Source organism: Nicotiana tabacum, chromosome 13, assembly GCF_000715075.1.
Source record: "Nicotiana tabacum cultivar K326 chromosome 13, ASM71507v2, whole genome shotgun sequence".
NCBI lineage: Eukaryota > Viridiplantae > Streptophyta > Magnoliopsida > Solanales > Solanaceae > Nicotiana > Nicotiana tabacum.
Genome location: NC_134092.1, coordinates 112,743,233 through 112,762,667, shown reverse-complemented (window position 1 = coordinate 112,762,667; position 19,435 = coordinate 112,743,233). Strand labels below are relative to the sequence as shown.

The 19,435-nt window shown below is 35.0% G+C and overlaps 1 protein-coding gene across 1 annotated transcript; it reads left to right on the top strand.

Annotated features, from left to right (window-relative positions):
• Positions 1-742: 742 nt before the first annotated feature.
• On the top strand, positions 743-7,346 carry LOC107769310 (AP-1 complex subunit sigma-1). The gene is made up of 7 exons (XM_016588518.2): positions 743-915; positions 3,180-3,266; positions 4,431-4,522; positions 4,658-4,766; positions 4,898-4,933; positions 6,825-6,911; positions 7,005-7,346. The coding sequence occupies exons 1-7, from the start codon at positions 913-915 to the stop codon at positions 7,074-7,076; spliced, it is 486 nt and encodes a 161-aa protein (XP_016444004.1). The 5' UTR covers positions 743-912; the 3' UTR covers positions 7,077-7,346.
• Positions 7,347-19,435: the final 12,089 nt, after the last annotated feature.

Here is a 19,435-nt window from a genome sequence, read left to right as displayed (position 1 = left end):
TAAGTTAAAGTTAATGTAAGATGAAATTACTAATATCAGTAACATTTTTCCTCACATATTAGAAGATATTATTAAACTAATAAAACAATCAACTCGCTTGATAATTTTTTTTTTTTTTTTTTTGAGAAACCCCTTGAACTGGAGAATTAAATATCCGTACAAAATAGTTACGAGGATTCTACTTTTTGCTAGAAAAAAAATGGATAAGATGACAAATTCATTAGCATACACCATATCATTCCACAAAATTTGGATACCCTTGGTAATCTTGGGGATAGATATGGTTATTAAATGCATAAGATTTAATAACGTTTGCAAAGTTATTAAAAATAACCACTATTTTGCTGAAACACGAAAAGTTCCAGCATAACATGCTGGATTATGGAGTTCCTTCACATAAACTTCCAGCATATTATGTTGGAATTCCAGCACACGGAAAGTTTCAGCAATATGCTGGATTATTGAGCTCATGCGAATAAACTTCCAGCATATTATGTTAGAACTCCTGCACATTACGAAATTCCAGCATATTATGCTAGAATCTCATATGCAAAAAATTTAAACTCCAGCATATTATGCTAGAATTTTTCCGAATTTTTAAGAGTATTTTTGTTCAAAATTTATCTTTATATAAAAAAGGTGACTAAATTTTAATTACTTTTAAAATTATGATTTTTTTTCAATTATCATGGCTATTTCTGTTTTTTCCCCTATTAAACGCCCTTAGTTTTCACTTTTCCCATGATGAAAATAAAAAAGAACAAAGACAAAGGAGAAAAGAAAAAGAAAAACTCTACAAGAAACACAGTATACGAATAATGCGAACAGAAGTATAAGCTTGTTCTCTCACACATTCACCTTAGCAGAAGAAGAAGGAAGAGGAGGAGGTGTTTGTTCTTCGGATCACCAATCATGGTATGCCAGATCTTTACTCTTCTCCTTCCTTATTATCAACAAAACTAAAACCCAATCTCTTTTCTCATTTTTTATCTATTTATGTTTCTCGAGCTTGATCTGGTGAATAGTTGTTACATTTGATGCTTGATTAAGATATATTTGTCAAAATTTCACATGGCAATTTTTTTATTTGTTCAACACGGTTGGAATTTCAATCTGATTCCAGATCTTGTTGTGGATGTCTTAAGTGTGTTGAATTTTGTTTGAATATTTCGTAGGTTTTCTCTAAATTGTTGATTTTTTCTAGCTCTAGCTCACATGAGGATTTGGGTTCCGTGGATCATATCCAATTTCACTAAATGCACAAAAGAAAGGCGGTTTCAAACATTTGGCATAATTCCTATTAGAAGATGAAAGATTGGATTTTTATGAAGTGTAAGAGAAATCTGGATTACTAGAATCTTGAACTCTGATATGAATTACTGGGTTTTCTGGGCTCAAAATATATTATTTGTACCTAGTACTGAATTTTTGAACGCGAGTATAGGGTCTGAGCCAAATATCCAAACCCATTACCTCTATTCTAAGTCGGCCCCTGCTCTGATAGATTACGTGTAATTGGATAGAGAAAGTGATGAGCTTATGGGTTTTACCTTTTAGGCTGAAAGATGTAGTTTTGAGGCTTCGATGCGTGGAGGTGGGGGTTGGGGAATAATAGTTTGTTCTCTGTTAAATTGTTATAGAAAGCTTCTGAATAGGGAGGAGTTGGCTTTTCCGAATAGTTCGATTTGGATCCTCAAGGCACCGAGAAGGTTTGCTTCTTTACTTGGTTAGTAGAAAGAGGAGAAATTTTGACGGCTGAGAACCCGAGGAAGAGGAATATTACGTATGTCAGTTGGTGTTTCATGTGTAAGAGTTCGGGGAAGATCTTGATCACCTCCTAATTCATTGTGCGATTGAGTCGAGGTGGTGGGAGATACTGAATTGGTTTGGTATATCTTGGGTGATGCCAGCCACGGTGAAAGAGGTGTGATCAACTGGAACTGTTGTAGAAAAAGGAGAAGCAGGGCGTGGAAGCTTGCACCACTAGCTCTTTTTGTGGGTAGTTTGGAGGGAAAGAAATAGGAGAGTTTTTGCAGGTGTAGAGACGTCTCTTGTTCAGTTGAGGAGCAGTCTTTTATCCCTTATTTCTTTTTGGTGCACTCATAAGGTCCTTGTATGTATAGATGATTGAGTGTCGCTCGCAGAAAACCATCTCTTTTTGTATGTTTTCTACTTTTTGTTATACCTCTTGTATACAAATAAGTTTTATTTGCCCAAACAGTAATAAAATTTATTACTTTATAAAAAAGATGGAGTGTTGAGGCTTCGAGAATGAAAAAAGTTGATGCTAATTCCTGCTGTTCATATTTCTGTAAATGGATTCTGGGGAATCACTTGATGTTTGAGACATGTAAAAATTTGGGATAAAGGAGAGAGACATAATGCTTAGGTGATGAGGGTCTTTGGGATTTTGTAGTTAACCCGCTGCTAAAAGACAAAAAACAGCAGAAACTTTGAGAAGATGATGAGGAAGAATAGTAGCAGAGGGTTGAAGATTCATTCTTGTAATAGCTGATAAACCCCCGACTTTTTCAGCATTTTGATTGGCTATGCTCCCAACATAATTCTATAATAAATAAATTCTGGAACAGAAAAATCAACATCTGAAATCAGAATATGTATACAACTTCTTGATTGTCTGCGTACCTTAACATCATTCTATGGAGCCTATAATAGGCAACATCCATCTGAATCCATAGTCCAGCCATGAGAAAGCAACTACGAAGATAAATTGGACATTCAAACAGTAAATAGCAAAGTTAAAACCCAAAAAATATCTCACTAACCAAGAAACAGAAGCATATATCACTCTTTTAGCTATAGCACGCACTGGTTGAAACCATGTCACTGGCAAAAGCTTGGTATTTAAGTGGAGAATGGTAAAGGGGTGGGCCCATTATCCACCGAGTTTAAGACTGTGTGCCACTGGCACTCGGGGATTCTCAGTTATCAAAGAATAAAAAATAAAGAAACTACAGACAGTGCTGCATATTGCACGCCATCAAAAAGATGGGATGACTAATTATATTTGGCTGACAATTTCTTAAATTGTTTATGGCAATAGTTTTATCTTAGTAACAGCTCACTGGATGCAAATGTTATATTTTCTACTATAGCAGTTGGGACTATATGTTTATTTATCCATAGCAGTATAACAAATAGTTTTTGATCTCTTCCAGATTCACTTTGTGCTGCTCATTAGCCGGCAGGGAAAAGTGAGGCTAACCAAGTGGTATTCACCATATACACAAAAAGAGAGAACCAAGGTATACTTCCGGCCTTCTCGAGATAGGATGTGATAAATATCTTTTGGTGTTTATCTGATTTCCTTAAGGAAACTATAATAAATCTGATTGTATTTGTTCCTCAGTCTGCTGATATTTTAATTGGGATCTTAAATAAGATGTTTTCATCGATATGATTTAGGGACGACAATGTGTTGGGGACTCTCACCTCACATTCTTAGTTCATTGTTGCCCCTTATTTCATTGGCCTCTCCCTCTTTGTCACTTGTTTGGGTTTATTTTTAGCATTCTTTAGTATCTTCATTCTTGATAAGTAAATGCCTTGTTCCTACTTCCTCGAGGAAATGATTTCAGAAGCTGTGTTACTTTTATCCCTAAACAAACTTCAGCCACTCACTGGCAGATATGGGACCTCTCCTTCCCTTTGTGTTGTAAGCTTACTTCTACCCTGGATAAATCTGTAAGTGTCTTCTAGGAACTCACCTTTCTCGTGAAGAAACTTTGAAAAAAGGTTGGAAGCAATATACATAAAAAAAGAGATGGTATTGCCTTATGACTCAGACTGGTTTGTCCTTGTCAAAAAAAGAGTAGAGCGAGAGAGACTGGTTGGTTGTCATAATTGAGAATTCAACTAGTCAATAAAAGGATTTTCTTGCAAACTAGGGAGAATTAAAATATAAGAAAAAGAGTAAACTACGAAAAACCAAAACAATGCTCAAAACCTTCCAATAAAGGATAAATTATGCAATTAAGAGGGTACAAAGAGCCTGAATTGGGATGTTAAGGTAGATGTGAAACTTACAAAGATTTCGTAGCCGAAAAGTAAGATAAAGAAATTATAGAAGGTATGATGTAAAGCGTAATTGCTTGCTTTTAATCATTGTTTTTTTTTTCAAAAAAAAAAGAAAGTACTATCTGTTTTATTTTTCTTCCCTGGCAAGGTGAATAGGTTGCTCTTGCAATTATTTGAGGTCATTAAATTGTAGTAGAGGGATGTGAATTAATTGTTTTATTTTTGATAAGGTAGAGAAGTGAATAATTATTTCACTTTTTTATTTTCACGAGTTCTCATTCCTGCAAACACTCTATTTCTTTCCTGTGCATTCCATGTATAGTACTGATTATGCAAAAGTTTTTTTCCATTCTTTATTTTAATAAATACATGTCGATGCAACTTGCTTAAAGGTAATCCGTGAACTAAGTGGTATGATTCTCACTCGAGGACCGAAGCTTTGCAATTTTGTTGAGTGGAGAGGATATAAAGTTGTTTATAAAAGGTAAGGTGATCTAATTTTATTCCCAAGTCACGTCTTATGATTTGCACTTTAATTAGGCAGAATCTACTTATCGTTTCTCCCTGTAAGACAAAGTAAATTTAGTTCCAATTTTTGTATGGGCTGTCAATTTAACAGATATGCAAGCCTGTATTTCTGTATGTGCATAGACCAAGAGGACAATGAGTTGGAGGTCCTGGAAATCATACACCATTATGTTGAGATTCTGGACCGATACTTCGGAAGTGTAAGGCTCTCAAACTTTAAAGCAACTTTTTCTGATTGAGTTTCTAAATTGCATTTTGATTGGGTAAAGCTACTAAGATGGTATTACTTGTTCTGTTTTATATTTATGTTGCTGGCTTTCTTTCCCTTCAGGTCTGTGAGCTGGACTTAATCTTCAACTTTCACAAGGTATGTTCATTGAATTTGTTTAGGGATATCTACAATCTGTGCCTTCTCAGTCTCTCTCCTTCACCTAAGATTTACTGGTTTTCCTAGTGGACATTACGACAATTTAGGTGACATTTGTGATCACTTCTTGGGGCTTATATAGATAGATTACTAACAATATAGAGCTTCCATGATATTGGTTAACTCCTATCTTGCCTTCTCTCTTATTACCCGTCTATTTCTTTGCTCTTGGTCTCTGCATTTATGCTTGATCTCAGATGGGAACAACGGGCGCTCAAAACCTCAAATCATCTTATTTTCGGTGCTAAACCGTCCCTCATTTTCTTTTGTTTAAGTGTAGATAGATTACCTTTTCCCAATCTTAATATTAGTACTTTGCTAGTCGCTCAGAACTTTAATATATGCAAGTATGTAACTGCCCTCTTCATCATCATAAGTTGGGTATTTTCTTTCGAGACTGGTAACAAATTAAAGTAATGAAAAGCATTAAGGCAGTGCAAAGCCATATGTACAGGGAAAGATAGACCAAGCTTGATCCACCTTAATTACAAAAAGCCTAACATGCGAACCAGGATTCTGTATTCTCTACATGATTTTCTTTACACCAAAAAAAGAAATAAAAGAATACAATTCATCTTAACATTCTGAAGAGTATTGTATCTGTCTTCAAAAACTGTTGAGTTCCTCTCTTTCCATACTGTCCACCATATGCAAGCAGTTATCAATCTCCACCATGTCTTCCGTCTCACGGAACCTTCAGTAGTCGCAGGCATGGTTAAGGAACAGTGTTGTACTCTAGCAACTGTTCCTTAACATTGTGGGCCTCAGAGTTTGAAAACTGTGGTTTTACTGACCTGTATTTGAGAGCAAAAGATAGGCAGAGTTGGCAGTGTAGATTCCATTCTTGCAATTTTTCCAGAGTAGGGTTTCTTCATACTCTTTGAGGCCTTGGAAAACTTCCAAAGTTTTAAAGAAATCAGCAATTCTCCCCATTAGAAACGAAGATCTAAGTTTCGCTATTAGAAATGAAGATCTGTGATATTTGAAAGTTATATCTGATGAAGAATCATATTTTGAAAAAAAGAGCAGATCCTCTCTTTAATTTTAGTTACTAAACACTTGAAAGGTTTTGAGCATGGTGTGTGTGTGGGGGTGGGGGTGGGGGGTGGGGGGAGTCCATTTGGCAATAGTAACTTTGATCGGTGGATTCTTAATCACGTAAATATTCTCCATGGATTATGAATTTAACATACCGCAAAAAAAGAGCACTATATAACGATGAAAAGAAATGGTTTGTATAATATACGAAAAAACAAAGGTTTGATAGAAATAAAATTATAGTTCGAAAAGAAGTCATTGGGTTCTCTACTTCTCTAGGAAATCAATTGTGATTCTCTATGAAATAAATTGTGATTATTACATACCTTTTCTCAAAAAAGAAATTATTGTGATTATGTAAGACTCGAAACTCTATCTTATTGGAATAATTAAATCTAAGAAAAGAGCTATTTATCCGAAGGCTATCAATCTTTATCTTTCTCCTTTGCCTATTCTTTGGTATTGTTAGCTTTTCAAATGATGATAGTTGTGTAATGCTGCACCAGATTGAACTAGTTAAACTTGCTTTTGATCTATTTGGGGAAGTAGATTCATATTGCTTTCTAAATTAATAAAGAACCTTTTCATAGTCTTCTCTTCTGTCATGTATTAATACACTAATAAAGGTTACTACTTGCTAGCGATGAATTATGTACTGATTGAACTTGAGAGTAGGGTGTAAACAGTAGCAACTACTTGGCTCTCTATCGTTCCATCTATAATGCATTTTCATATTAAACAACTTGATAGGGTATAGCTTAAATATTTCTAAACCACGTGAATGATTTGGCAGGCATACTATATATTGGATGAACTTGTGATTGCTGGTGAACTCCAAGAATCAAGCAAGAAAACTGTTGCTCGTCTAATTGCTGCACAGGTATTCCTCATTACACGCTTAATGATGCATTCACAGGTAATGATACTTTATTCTTTATTAATCTTCAAACTGAATGCCGGCAACGAGTTGCAGGATTCTTTGGTTGAGGCTGCCAAAGAAGAGGCAAGTTCTATTAGTAACATTATCGCACAGGCCACCAAATGAGAGAATGAGTTGCAGTGATATTTTTATGATTCTCATTCATTGCTGTAATCAGATCTTGTTATGACATTGTCTCTTTTCAATCCATGTTGCGTTATGCTTCTTATTGAAATTTCTAGTTATTAAAAAGGGGGAATTTCTTTTGTAGTGGTGATTTTTCCTTTCAACAAAGGTTGTTACTGCAGTGATGTACTTTCTTACCTAGAAACTGCTGTATTCATTCTCGTTCAGTTAGCTTGTTAATTAGCCTTGATCCTTTTCAAGCTTTTCATATTCTGGGAAAGTTTTCTCGAAAGATGTTAACTGAACTAGCAAATATGTAAACATGTAAATTCTTATTATGAAATAAAAGCAATTTAGTAAAACATGAACAAGAAATGGAGATTGAGAAAAGGGGGAGATTTTATTTCTTCTTCAATTGTGTATTCTTTCCCATGCCTTTAAAATAGGTATGAAAAATGAAGAAATGTCATTAAGCATTTGAGAGGAAGATCATGGAAGAAGATAGACATCCACCATAATTTGATTTTTCTTATAACACTTCCTTTGGATGTCCATAGATAATGTGCCTTGTTAAAATTCTATTAGAAAAAAAAAACCTAGTGAAGGAAAAAGAGTACACATGTTTAGAAATACGCTTTTTGGTTGTCTCATTAAAAATCTTATAAGAAAAATTCAGTGGGACAAAACTTTGCAAGGGAAAAAGAAACTGTGTATTAACTCCCCCTGATGAGAGCATCAATTTACATCCGTGAGCCTTAGACAAGAGTGGGTTGCTCTAGTGGTGAGCACCCTCCGCTTTCAACCAAGAGGTTGTGAGTTCGAGTCATCCCAAGAGTAAGGTGGGGAGTTTTTGGAGGGAGGGAGCCGAGAGTCTATCGGAAACAATCTCTCTACCCCAGGGTAGGGGTAGGATTTGCGTACACACTACCCTCCCCAGACCCCACTAGTGGGATTATACCGGATTATTGTTGTTGTTGTTGAGCCTTTGCATTCCAATCTTGTACAAATCAGCCATATTATTACTTGAACGGATCTGTTGCACATTAATATCACCATTCTTTTAAAAATCATGTTAGGCTATGCATGCTGTATTGTCTTCATATAAAATTATGTGTAATTTATCACACTTCAAATCATATTTGTCTCGAATAAGGTAAATTATAGACCTCAACCATACACATTCTCGACTTGCTTCATGAATAACAATTATCTCAGCATGATTAGATGAAGTAGCCACGATTGATTGCTTAGTCGATCACCAAAATATTGTAGTGCCTTCATATGTAAACACATATTCTGTTTGAGATCGAGCATGTGCGGGTCAGATAAATACCCAGCATCGGCATAACCAACAAGATCAGGACTGTAATTATTGCCATAAAATAAGCACATATCGGTAGTCCCTTTTAGATACCGGAATATGTGTTTCATTCCATTCAAATGTCTACTTGTATGAGCAGAGTTATATCTTGCTAAGACATTAACTAAAAAAGTTAATGTTAGGCCTTGTAGTGTTAGCAAGATACATTAGTACACCAATTGCACTAAGATATGGTACTTTAGGACCAAGAAGTTCTTCATTCTTTTCTTGAGGTCGGAACGGGTCCTTATTCACATCAAGTGATCGAACAATCATCGGTGTACTTAATGGATGTGCTCCATCCATGTAAAATCGCTTCAATACCTTTTCTATGTAGGCAGATTGATGAACAAAAATCCAGTTTACCAAATGTTCAATTTGCAAACCAAGACATAATTTTGTCTTTCAAAGATCTTTCATCTCGAATTCATTCTTTATATAATCAATTGCCTTTTGGAGTTCTGTAGGAGTTCCAATAAGGTTTATGTCATCAACATATACAGCAAGTACAACAAACTTCGATGTTGTTTTCTTTATAAAAACACATGGACAAATGACATCATTTATATAACCTTCCTTTAATAAATACTCATTAAGGCGGTTATACCATATTCTTGTTGATTGCTTTAGAGCATACAAATATCTTTGCAATTTGATTGAAAATATTTTTCGGGACTTTGAATTATGTGCGCCATGCATTTTAAATCCCTTAGAAATTTTTATGTATATCTCATTATCAAGTGAGTCGTAAAGGTAGGTTGTAATCACATTCATTAAATGTATGTCAGGATTTTCATGGACAGCAAAACTAATGAGATAACAGAGCGTTATTGTCACGCCCCGAACTCGAGGAGCGTGACCGGCGCTCAACCGAGTGAACCCAGTCGAGAAAATCTACGTTACATCAACCTCTCATCATAACTCATGCATGATTTATCAAAATATAATTAAATCATGACTTTCATATTTGAATACATTTGACTCAATGGCCCATAAATATTTTTTTTTCTTTTTCTCTCATGATGGGTACATAGCTTCATAAATATCTGTGAACATAAATACATGACGAAACTCAAAAACTTAAGTACCTGACCCACAATGTACATGGAGCTTCTATGACAATAGATACCTAAGTACATAAAACCAACTAGACTCGAATGCCCACTGGAACTGTAGCGGGCTCACCATAATCTGCTGCGCAAAAGATCCCTACCAAATATCCAAATCATCCTGTAGAAGTATACCTGCATCCATTAAAAGATGCAGCGCCCTCGACAAAAGGGACGTGAGTACATGCGGAATAGTACTCGTATGTAAGGCAAACATAACAACATATGAAATCATGGTAATTCAAATAAGAGTCACATAAAGTACATCATTTTAAATTTCGTTTAGGATTAACTAAGCCATATGAACTATGCGTGGAATACATAATACAAAGTAATTGAAACAACATGTTCAAACAAGGCCAATGAAAATGGCATGTAATGTCTGTGTTAACAATGCGTCTCACTAAACCGTCCATATCCCTTTCTTATCTTACACCTATACATTTCATAGACTGTCCTTAATGTTCACATGTCATATTAAACACTTATGTCTTTCATAGACCGTTCATAGGATTCCATAGACAATACACTTATGCGTCTCCTGGACCGTTCATAGGATTCACATATACCATACAATACACATGTGTGTTTCATAGACTGTTCACAATATTTACTTACACAATACACTTGTGCGTTTCATAGACCGTTCACAGTGTTTACTTACACAATACACATGTGCGTTTCATAGACCGTTTACAGTGTTTACTTACACAATACACTTGTGTGTTTCATAGACCATCCACAATATTTCATAACACAATATACCTATGTGTTTCATAGACCGTCCACATAATTTCATAACACAATATACCTATGTGTTTCATAGACCGTCCACATGATTTCATAACACAATATACATATGCGTTTCATAGACCGTCCACAGGATTTCATAACACAATATACCTATGCGTTTCATAGACCGTCCATAGGGTTCATACACAACATACCTATGAGTTTCATAGACCGTCCACAAGATTTCATAATACAATATACCTATGCGTTTCCTAGACCGTCCACAGGATTTCATAACACAATATACCTATGTGTTTCATAAACCGTCCACAGGATTTCATAACACAATATACCTATGCGTTTCATAGATCGTCCACAGGATTTCATAACATAATATACCTATGCGTTTCATAGACTGTCCACAGGATTTCATAACACAATATACCTATGCATTTCATAGAACGTCTATAAGGTTCATACACATATATACCTATGTGTTTCATAGACCGTCCATAGGGTTCATGCACATCATTATGCATATAACCATATATAAACTCAAAGCGACATGATTAACATTCCATTAAGGTTGTAAGTTCCTAGATCATTGGAGCACTTCATGTTCAAGCTCATCATGGAGAAACATAGTACATTACATTAACACATACATGGTGAATCAATAAGTCAATTTCAATGGCACATGAGCCTAATTTCATTTCTTAAGGTTCATCATCATTTAGCATAGGACATCTCCCTTTCATCTTGTTATTCACTCACTTGACATATTGAGGTCATTAGCTAAGTTCATGATTCTTGAGGACTTAACATCGAAGTCATTTACATACATTATTTCAGAAGCATACAACTATAGTTGAAACCATTGGGACATACAACACCTCATAATTCTCATTTAGGCAAGCAACCACATTTCATGTTCATGCTGTCACTTCATTAGTACTTTCAATTACTTACAACATCATTATTTCATTGGCTCCCTTTTTGCCGTACATATTATTCCTCAGTCATGGCACGGTTGCCGTATCTTATATTCCATACTTTTATTTTTAAGCATCTTTATAGATTACCGACAACAAAGAATCTCTAATTACGACTTTTAGTACACCTATGAGCAATTAAGAGTTTTAGGCACATTGAGACTTCTTACACAATTTGGCATAATAGCCTTCACTTGAAACACTACTTGGAGTCATAACATGTTTATATCCAACTCATGCTTTGTACACATTCGCGAAGGATAACATCATATGATAAGATCATCCGAATACATTTTGAACATATACCTTTCAACATAAAGCTTATTCGGAATAGTTAATTTATAAAGGATAACTCGGGACTTATAAGACCATCATGGAATTCAATTCAAAGAAAGAATTTTAGCCAACATACCTCGCTTTGAGCTTTTCTTAAATTACTACAACGTTCCGAAAATTCTAGCAATCCTAATCTATTTTGAGACATGACAAAATTGAACCATAATTAGGAAGATATTCATGGTTTCAGCTCATTTGAGCATTTTATCAAACACTAGGTGTGCATATTTGGCTACAGGGTTCTTCTAAAAGATTTCCTTCACTCCACAACCCAATTCTTACTTATTTAAGCTTAACAATCTTCCCATAAACCTTATTGGTACATGCATGTATAAATAACACTCTCACACCCAAGAATCATACTCTCAATCAACCATCTTCTACCCAAATCCGAAATTGAAAACTAAGGCATGGAACCTTACCTCTTAAATGAAGAACTTGAGGGATTTCTTGTTGGATTTCAAGGCTTGGACAAGATCTTGATGAACAAAGCACTTGAGATTCTTTCTCTCTCTAGAACACTCTCACTTCTCTCTAAAAATATCAGATTTTTGCTTCAAAATGAGCTTCAAGGGTTATTTAAATGACAAACGGTTTGAAGCGTTAGAAACTAGACTCAAAGGGATTTAATTTGATAGGTAGATCACCTCCTAAGCCATTAAGGTTTGGTAGCAGCATACGTTTGAAGTAGGATATTGTGCAAATTAAGACATCCTTTCCACTTAATGTATCCAACTTGTTCCACACGAATTCTTGCCATTCACAAAACTCCTTAGTATGTTCAAACATACCTTAAACATATATTTATCATTTAAAAATAATGTTGTTCTATCCCATGGGTCTCCTTTAATAGTCGAACACATTATTCCCAAATATTGTTGGCGCACTTTAAAATCTTAAATCATTAGAAAATTTTAACGGGGCCTTACAGTTATAGCATCCATAACAGGAGAATACGTCTCTTCATAATAGACACCAGGCCTTTGTGAAAATCCTTGTGCAACAAGACGTGCCTTATATCTTTGTACCTCATATTTCTCATCAATTTTACGTACAAAGACCCATTTATAGCCAACAGGTTTAACACCTTTAGGTGTTTGGACTACAGACCCAAAAACTTCACGTTTCGCAAGTGAATCCAACTCAGATTGGATTGCTTCTTACCATTTTGGCCAATCACGTCTTTGTCGACATTCTCCAACGGATTGAGGTTCAAGATCCTCATTATCTTGCATAATGCTAGATGCAACATTGTATGCAAAGACATAATCCACCACTATATTCAATCGATTCAAATCTGTCTAAATATCGATTGGGTTTATTGATAGTTCCTTATTTTCTTGAGTCTCAGTCTCATTGATTTCCTCATGAATCTCAGGATTGGTTAGATCATGGGTTTCTTTATGAGACTCATTCGTAGTGTCATCTTGATCATTTATTTTCCTTTTTCTAGGATTTCTATCCTTAGAACCCAATGGTCTGCCACACTTTAGGCGTATTTTTGACTCGTTAGCTATGACACTAGAAGATTGTCCAACAGGGACATCAATACGGATTGGAACATTCTCTGCAGGGATATGTGATTTCGTTATCCTTTTCAGATCCGTAAATGCGTCTGGCATTTGATTTGCTATTTTCTGCAAATGAATAATCTTTTGCACCTCTTTTTCACAAATAGAGGTACGTGGATCAAGATGAGGCAATGATGGATTTTCCACGAAATATTTCATTTGATTTCATTAATTTTTCCCACTAATTTTGGGGAAAATGCCTCATCGAATCGACAATCTGCAAATCGAGCAGTGAACAAATCTCCTGTTAATGTTTCAAGGTAGCGAATAATGGATGGCGATTCAAACCCAACATATATTCCTAGCCTTCTTTGGGGACCCATCTTGGTGCGATATGGCTGTGCTATAGGCACATATACTGCGCACCCAAAAATTCTTAAATGGGATATATTAGGTTCATGACCAAAAACTAATTGCAACGGGGAATATTTATGATAATTTATCGGTCTAAGACAAACTAGTATTGTTGGATAAAAAATGGCATGACCCCAAACAGAAGTGGGTAATCTCGTTCTATCAATTCCAGACGTTTAATCAAAAACTCTGCAAGTCCATTTTGAGTGTGAACATGAGCTACAGGATGTTCTACTTTTATCCCAATTGATAAGCAATAATCATTAAAAGCTTGGGATGAAAACTTAGCAGCATTATCAAGTTTAATAGACTTGATTGGATTATCGAAAAACTGTGTCCGTAATCAAATTATTTGTACCATTAATTTTGCAAACGCTAGGTTGCGAGATGACAATAGGCACACATGAGACCATCTAGAAGATGCATCTATTAAGACCATAAAATATCTAAACGACCCACTAGGTGGGTGAATAAGTCCACAAATATCCCCTTGTATACGTTCCAAAAACGCAGGGGACTCAATCCCAACCTTTTTTGGTGATGGTCTAATAATTAACTTGCCTTGAAAACAAGAATTGCAAGAAAAGTCATTATTTAAAAGAATATTTAAATTCTTTAATGGATGCCCATTTGAGTTTTCTGTAATTCGTCTCATCATAATTGATCCAGGATGTCCCAATTGATCATGCCAAAGTACAAAAGTATTAGAATCAGTAACCTTTTGGTTTACCATAGAATGTGCCTCAATTGCACTAATTCTTGTCCAATACATGCCATAAGATAAAGATGGGAACTTCTCAATAATCCTTTTCTGGCCAGAGACATTCTTGGTAATGATGAGATATTCGAGATTATTCTCATCTATTGTCTCAATATGAAATCCATTTCGACTGATATCTTTAAAACTCAACAAGTTCCTCTTGGACTTGGAGGAGAATATTGCATTCTCCATGATAAGTATTGTTCCATTAGGCAGAGTTATAGTGGCTCGTCCAGAGCCTTCAATTAGATTACTACTATCAGAAATTATAGTAACATCTGTCTCACACATACTTAAATGAGAGAAATATTTCTTCTCTTTGAATATTATATGTGTCGTACATGAATCAATTAAGCAAATATTTTTACAATTGAACTTTGATCCAAGTTTGCTTTGAGAGATATCCATATTTTCTTCCCATGGTCTGACATACATAAAGAAGTATATGAATAACTATTAGTATTTTCATAGAAAAGGGGAAAAAATAAAGCTAAATCAATGATTCAATAGTGACTTTTAATGTAATTTCGAGCAAACTCTGATTATGATACAAACAATTTCATCGCTAAAAATAATGCAATTACTTTTAGGTTGTCATATGATTTTAAAATACGAAAAATTTAAGTCATATTAATACACATGAAACAATGAGTGTGCAAATAAAGGTAACTAAACACAAAACTAGACAATAAATTATATAAACGTTAAAAACAGGACCAACGTTCATAAGGTATATAATAAACAAAATGACAAAATATTGTAGTCATATTAACGAGTTACCATAAATAATATATTATACAATAGTTAAGTAACAAAAAGATTTCCTAAAATATGCTAAATAAAAATGGTCAAAGTTATACCTGTAACCTCTTAATTGACATCCTTCTTGAAGAAAAGGTTAATGACGCTTTATTAGAACTCAGATTACTAGGCTTACAAACCGATTGCTTGAACAAAGTGCGGCATTGATACTGTTGGTACTTTAAATAATTAAGTCATATTCACATAAAAAATCCAACGTTTGTTTGGTACTAATTTTCTATGTTAAGTGGAATAATATAATATTAGCACATAAGAAAAGAAGAATATTGCTTAGCCACGGCCACATCCACGACCACGAACAAGGCCACGACCTTTTCCAGGCTTAGCATAATGGGAATATACCTCATTCATGTAGAACAATGGTGTAGACCCAATGGTTCGATTATCGTGATTTCTCATGAGCAAGTCATTGTTTCGTTTAGCCACAAGGAGAAGATAAATCAACTCAGCGTACTTCTTGAAACCTTTCTCTTGGTACTGCTATTGCAAGACCATATTGAAGGCATGAAACATTATGAACGTTTTTTCAAGCATATCATAGTCACTGATACTATCTCCACAGAGTTTCAATTTAGAAATAATTATGAACATCACAAAATTATATTCAAAAACAGACTTAAAGTCTTGGAGCCTCAGATGAGCCCAATCATATCGTGCTTGTGGAAGAGTGACCAACTTTAATTTGTCATATCTTTTCTTTAAGCCATTACACAAAACAAATGGATCTTTGACTTTGAGATATTCTATTTTCAACCCTTCATCAAGGTGATGGCACAAGAAAAGCAAGGTCTTAGCACAGTCTTGGGTAGATGCTTTATTTCTATATTTAATGGCATCTCCAAGACCCATTGCATCTAAATGGTTTTCACCATCCAACATCCATGTCATATAGTTCTTGCCCGAAATTTTAAGGGCAACTAACTTTCTTTTCATAATATCAGTCATAATTAAAAGAGGAGAAAAATTATACCTTAGGAGCTTCTTGAGACGGTAGAGTCTTGTGGTGATAACGTGTTATGAAATAAAAGAAGTTTAGTAAAACATGAACAAGAAATGGAGATAGCTAGAGAGAAGGAAGAGATTTTATTTCTTCAATTCTGTGTTCTTTCCGTTTATTACAATGCCTTTATATAGGCATGAAAAATGAATAAATATGTCATTAAATATGTCATTAAGCATTTGAGAGGAAGATCGCTGAGGAAGATTGTCATCCACCATAATTTGATTTTTCTTATAACAATTCTTTCGTTTTCCTTTTAGTTATTTTTTAATACATTCGATTTTCTTCTTCAGTTTGTTTCATTGCTTAAGGTAGTCCAGCTTTTCTAGTTCAAGGATCTTGTTTGGTTAAAATGAAAGTTATGGTTTTACCAGAGGCTGGGACTCTACAAGTTTCTGGAAATCAAATGTTTTATGCAGCTTATTGTAGAGAAAGTTAGTCCTGAAGAATTAACCCAAATAGCTACAACCCAACCGCTTAAACTAAAAATAGCTAGCAGATGTATAATATATGTATAATTCATCTATGATATGTGTATGACCATGCATAATATGTGGTATAACTTATGTATATCGGGTAGAAAAAGTAAATAATGAATTCGGTCAGTTATTTGTGTAAAGATTCCTCTTCGACCACTTGTTTCCTCCTACTTTGGTTAGATTTTTAAATATTAGCATTAAAATTTGACTCAAGTTCCACTGTTACCTTTCTAGAAAAACCGAAGAAGAATTAACCCAAATAGCCGGTCAATATTTAATATATGCATAATTTATGTATTGCATATATATAATCATGTATAATCAATGTATAATCTATGTATATGGCTAGAAAAAATAAACAATTAATATGGCTGGCTATTTGTGTAAAAATCCCAAAAACGAAGGACTCGAGCTTTAAAGTCTAGATTATGACCAAAACTCGCCCAATGTAAGTTGTAAAATTATAGTTATGTTGAAGCCCAAGCTTGTGACAAATGCGTGCTTTTATTTCATAATAAATTTTACTTGATCCAAATAAAACATATGGAGTAATTCATGCGCCAGATTAAAGGAGGAAAAAACTTTTCATGTGTAGTCCGGACTATGCGGGCCAGAATAGAGAAAATACCCAATCAACTTCATGTGGCTACAATAAACTTTAAAAAATATTAGTTTTGTTTTCCTAATTTGTCCATAACAAAGTTATATAATTGGGTTGGATCATTCTTATTTTAAGGGAAAAAAAAATACAAAAATGACCAATCGGCCGAAACTAATTGCATTCGCTAGACAAAACATATATAGAATATATATATAGAATATATATATATATATATTGGTTATTATGGAGAGGTGATCAGGCAGGACATGGCGAGGCTACAGATTTTCGAGGACATGACTCTTGATAGGAAGTTGTGCAGGTCGAGTATTAGGGTTGTAGGTTAGGAGGTAGTTGAGTCTCCCTTACTTCGTACCTTTGTGAGGCTAATCTGGTGGGGTTTTTTTGTCGATGTCAGCTAGTGGCAATGTTGTATCTTACTACTCCTTTGTTTACCATAGTGCCGGGTCTATGTACTGTCTATCGCGTTTGCTTTGCATCTACTTTCTCATTTCCATGATTGTATTTTTCCTATGGTTTCTATTGGTGATACTAATATTGTCTCTTTTCGTCTTCTTGCGCCGAGGGTCTTTCAATCTGAAACAGACTCTCTACTCTTTCGGGGTAGGGGTAAGGTCTGCGTACACACTACCCTCCCCAGACCCCACTAGTGGGATTTCACTGGATTGTTGTTGTTGTTATTGTATGGTTATTATTTTTTGGAGTGGCTAAAAATATATGTTTTTCTATTTTAATCGGATTGTTAATATGGAGTAAGAAAATACTACCGGAAAATATATTTTTGGTCACTATGATTTTTATGTGAGCTATTGAAAGTTTTATGATTATTGCGTCAGAAAAGAAAGTTATATGACTTTGGTCAAAAAGAATTATATTTATATGACCATTTGTAATAAACTAAGCAGATTATAGTACAAACTAATTTTTTAAAAAAGGAAAAGGTGTAAATCGCAAAAGAGTGTATACCGTAAGTGTCACGACCCAAAATCTCACCAGTCGTGATGGCGCCTATCTCAATACTAGGCAAGTCCAAAATCTTAATAAACCACCATATCTTTTAAATTTGAAAATAAAATAATTAAATTCAGTGGAAGAAATCTCACAAATACAAATATAACACTCCCAAAATGTGTCATTGAATACATGAGCATCTAATATGGATACAAATAAAAAAAATAATTTATAATAATCTAAGACCAAATACAGTAGATAAGGAGATAAGGAAGGAGAGACAAGATCAGCGAAACACGACAGCTACCTCTAAATCTTCGGAAAATCAACTGAACGAGAAAATCAATACCCGCTATGTCCAGAAGCACTTTGATTTGCACACAAAGTGCAGGGTGTAGTATGAGTATAACCAACTCAGCAAGTAACAATAATAAATAAGGAATTGAAGATAGTGACGAGCTACACAGTTACAGTTCATTTTCAGTAATTCCAACCGAGAATAAACATGCTTTCAAATCCAGCAGTTTAAGTCAAATTAATTTATACAGTTCAAGTTCATATAATCCAGATATAAAATCTTTCAGAGAATTTTACAACAATGACAAATAGCAACTAAGTACAACAACAAATGAAAAGCAAGTACAGCCTCGCAGGGCAACAATCACTCCACTCATCACAACAACTCAACCACTCGGCTCTCACCACTCACACTCAATGGGTACCCGCGCTCACTGGGGATGTACAGACTCCGGAGGGGCTCCTACAGCCCAAGCGCCATAATCTGCAAGGACAACTCACGTGCTATAATATCCTGCACGGACAACTCATGTGCCATAATATCCTTACCTTACCGACAGGCCTTCGGCCTTACTCAGTCCTCAACCTCTCTAGTCTCTCGGGCTCTTAGAAATCACAAAGATCAGCCCAAACAAATATAGCATAGTGTATCAACAAATATCAAGAAAGACTGAGGTGTAATACGCAAGAAAAATCATGACTAAGTACAAGACAATAATTAGCAAATAATTCAACAAGTACGCGACCTCTGCGGGTCCCAACAGTACTATAACATAGCCTAAGCATGATTTCTAACATGATTTACAGTCAAATTTCTTCAACACATAGAGAGCATATAGCTAACAATAAATTATTCAACTATACAGTTTTCACGGGACGGACCAAGTCACAATCCCCTCGGTGCACGCCCACACGCTTGTCACCTAGCATGTGCATCACCTCCAAAATAATCACATGACACAAAATTTCGGGGTTTC

Coding starts and splice junctions, on each gene's coding strand:
- LOC107769310 (XM_016588518.2), top strand. Junction 4,767..4,897: donor TGGACCGATACTTCGGAAGT/GTAAGGCTCTCA, acceptor CTTTCCCTTCAG/GTCTGTGAGCTGGACTTAAT. Junction 6,912..7,004: donor CTCGTCTAATTGCTGCACAG/GTATTCCTCATT, acceptor AACGAGTTGCAG/GATTCTTTGGTTGAGGCTGC.